At 56.7% G+C, this 2251-nt stretch overlaps 1 protein-coding gene across 3 annotated transcripts in view; it reads right to left on the bottom strand.

Annotated features, from left to right (window-relative positions):
• TRAP1 (TNF receptor associated protein 1) overlaps positions 1-1722 on the bottom strand; it is a 61029-nt gene extending 59307 nt beyond the window's left edge. For 2 of the 3 annotated variants that reach the window (XR_001817969.2, XR_001817970.2), the window contains exon 1: positions 1547-1674. Coding sequence is in view for 1 of the 3 variants with exons in the window: in XM_017504474.2 (XP_017359963.1) it covers positions 1547-1634 (88 nt within the window). In the remaining 2 variants the exon portion in view is untranslated. Of the gene's footprint in view, positions 1-1546 lie in introns of all 3 variants that reach the window. The other variant, XM_017504474.2, reaches the window with a different exon arrangement.
• Positions 1723-2251: the final 529 nt, after the last annotated feature.

Raw genomic sequence — 2251 nt, 5'->3', positions numbered from 1 at the left:
AGATGACGTCTCCCTCTGTTGCCCAGGCTGGAGTGCAGCAGCGCCATCTTGGCTCACAGCAACCTCTGCCTCCCAGGCTCAAGTGATTCTCCAGCCTCAGCCTCCAGCATAGCTGGGACTACAAGCACATGCCACCATGCCTGGCTAATTTTTGTATTTTTAGCAGGGACAGGGTGTCACTGTGTTGGCCAGGCTGGTCTCGAACTCCTGACCTCGTGATCCGCCCACCTTGGCCTACCAAAGTGCTGAAATTACAGGTGTACAGGCGTAAGCCACGACGGTGCCAGGCCACAAGGTACCTTTTATAGACGATTGGTTTTGAAAAGACATAACATTAATCGTTGAAGAAAATACCTTTGGAATAGGCAATCTTGATGCCTGCAAATGGGGATATAAATTAATAAGGCATTTTTGGACAATTTGGCAATATCTGCTAATGTTTCAAAAATGCATAGGCTTTGAAACATCAATTATAAAACTTTATATAAAGCTAAATACCGCACGCGAACAAACATGTAAGTACTAACCCATCCTATGCAGCATCGTAATAAAAATTAAAACCTGAAATAATCTTTATTGCCTCCATTAATAAGACAATGTTTAAAGCAAATGACACGTCCATCATACAGAATACTGTGTGATCACTGGAAAGCCCCGGGACCTGTGTACACTGACATGAAAAGATGTGGAAAGAATGCCCAGAGCGTTAAAATTTTCTGTAGCACAATGCATACATGGTTTAGGCTATTTAGAGAAAAATAGTTATACGGATACATTTATATTTACACGTGTGTTTAACAGTGCGCACAGCCCAGAAGGAATGCCAAAACATTCACTGTTGTTACTTTCGAGTGGGAAGTGGGAGAGTAGAGGTTAGGGTCATTCTGTCTCTTTTCTTTTTACAAATATTTATTGGCACATCTATCAATTCCAGACTCCGAGGATACAGCTGCGTCAACCACCCCGAGTCCACCGGCTCTGGGAACCCGGGTGACCGCTGCTGGTTCACTGTGGCGTCCCCAGAACCTGCACGGTGCCGGGCACTCAGTGGGCGCTCACATGTGCGTCCAATGAACGAATTAACAGTCTCTGCACTATCGGGGGGCGGGGAGAGGTAAAGCATGATCCAGGGAATTCAAACGATAACCCGAGTAAGTCTGTTCCCCGCGAAAGGCACCCGCAAAGACTCTGCGCTCTGCAGCGGCTCCACCTGCTCGTGCTAGACCTGACTAGACCTGAAGCTCCAGGAGGGACGACCCCGAGGCCGCTCCACCCGACCCCGCGACCGCCCAAACCCCGGCCTCCTTCAGGGCTCCGAGGGGCCAGTGGCGAGGGGAGTCCAGCCGAGGAAAAGGCTGTCCGGTCGGAGGTGGCGAGAAGTGGAGCGAAAGGAAAGGAAAAGCTCCTGCAGCGTCTGGCCTCACCGGACCTCACACGCCCATCAAGCAGGTGCCAGCGCCTCGCGCCCCGGAGCACCTAGGAGGAACGCCCCTGCCGTCTCTGTGGCCCGGCCCGCCCGATGCCCGTCCAGCCAGGCCGCCCTCACCTCCCGGGGCGGCAGCCAGCACCGGCGCCCGCAGCAGAGGCCGCAGTCGGCTGCTCCACAGCAACACCGCCCGCAGCTCGCGCGCCATGTTATCCTCCCAGAGCGCCGCGCGCAGCTACCCGGGACGGGACGGGACGGGGCGGGGCGGGGCGGGGCCGAGCGGGGCCGAGCGGGGCCGAGCGGGGACGTCCTTCGGCGCAGGGAGGTGGCGTCACGGCGGGCGCCGGGCTGCCCGGACCGCTGCCTGCTCGGGTGCGTGGGCGGTTATGGCGCTCACAGTCTGGCCTGCGGGCGGGACCTTCGTGACCTTGGGTCGCGTTGTCAAGGGCGACGGTCCCTTCGCGCGGAGCCGGGAGAGGTGGCCTCGCTGTCCCCGGCTCACGCTGGCCGGCTGCGCCTTGCGGATCGCATCCCTGGAATAGGGCGGATGTCAGTACCCACGCGAGGGTGTGGAGGCGGCGCTGGGGAAGAAGCAGTTCATGTCTCTGCGGCGTTTATGAATCCCAACCATCCTTCTAGGCCGCTTCAAGTGTCTTACAAACCAAGACTGGCCAGAAAGCTAAAGCGCATTAGGAAGGGAATTCCAGGCCGGGCGCGGTGGCTCAAGCCTGTAATCCCAGCACTTTGGGAGGCCGAGGCGGGTGGATCACGAGGTCAAGAGATCGAGACCATCCTGGTCAACACGGTGAAACCCCGTCTCTACTA

This window comes from Cebus imitator, unplaced genomic scaffold (genome assembly GCF_001604975.1).
Source record: "Cebus imitator isolate Cc_AM_T3 unplaced genomic scaffold, Cebus_imitator-1.0 Scaffold322, whole genome shotgun sequence".
Lineage (NCBI taxonomy): Eukaryota > Metazoa > Chordata > Mammalia > Primates > Cebidae > Cebus > Cebus imitator.
The sequence above is the reverse complement of the archived record's forward strand: the minus strand, read 5'-3'. Positions and strand labels throughout refer to the sequence as shown.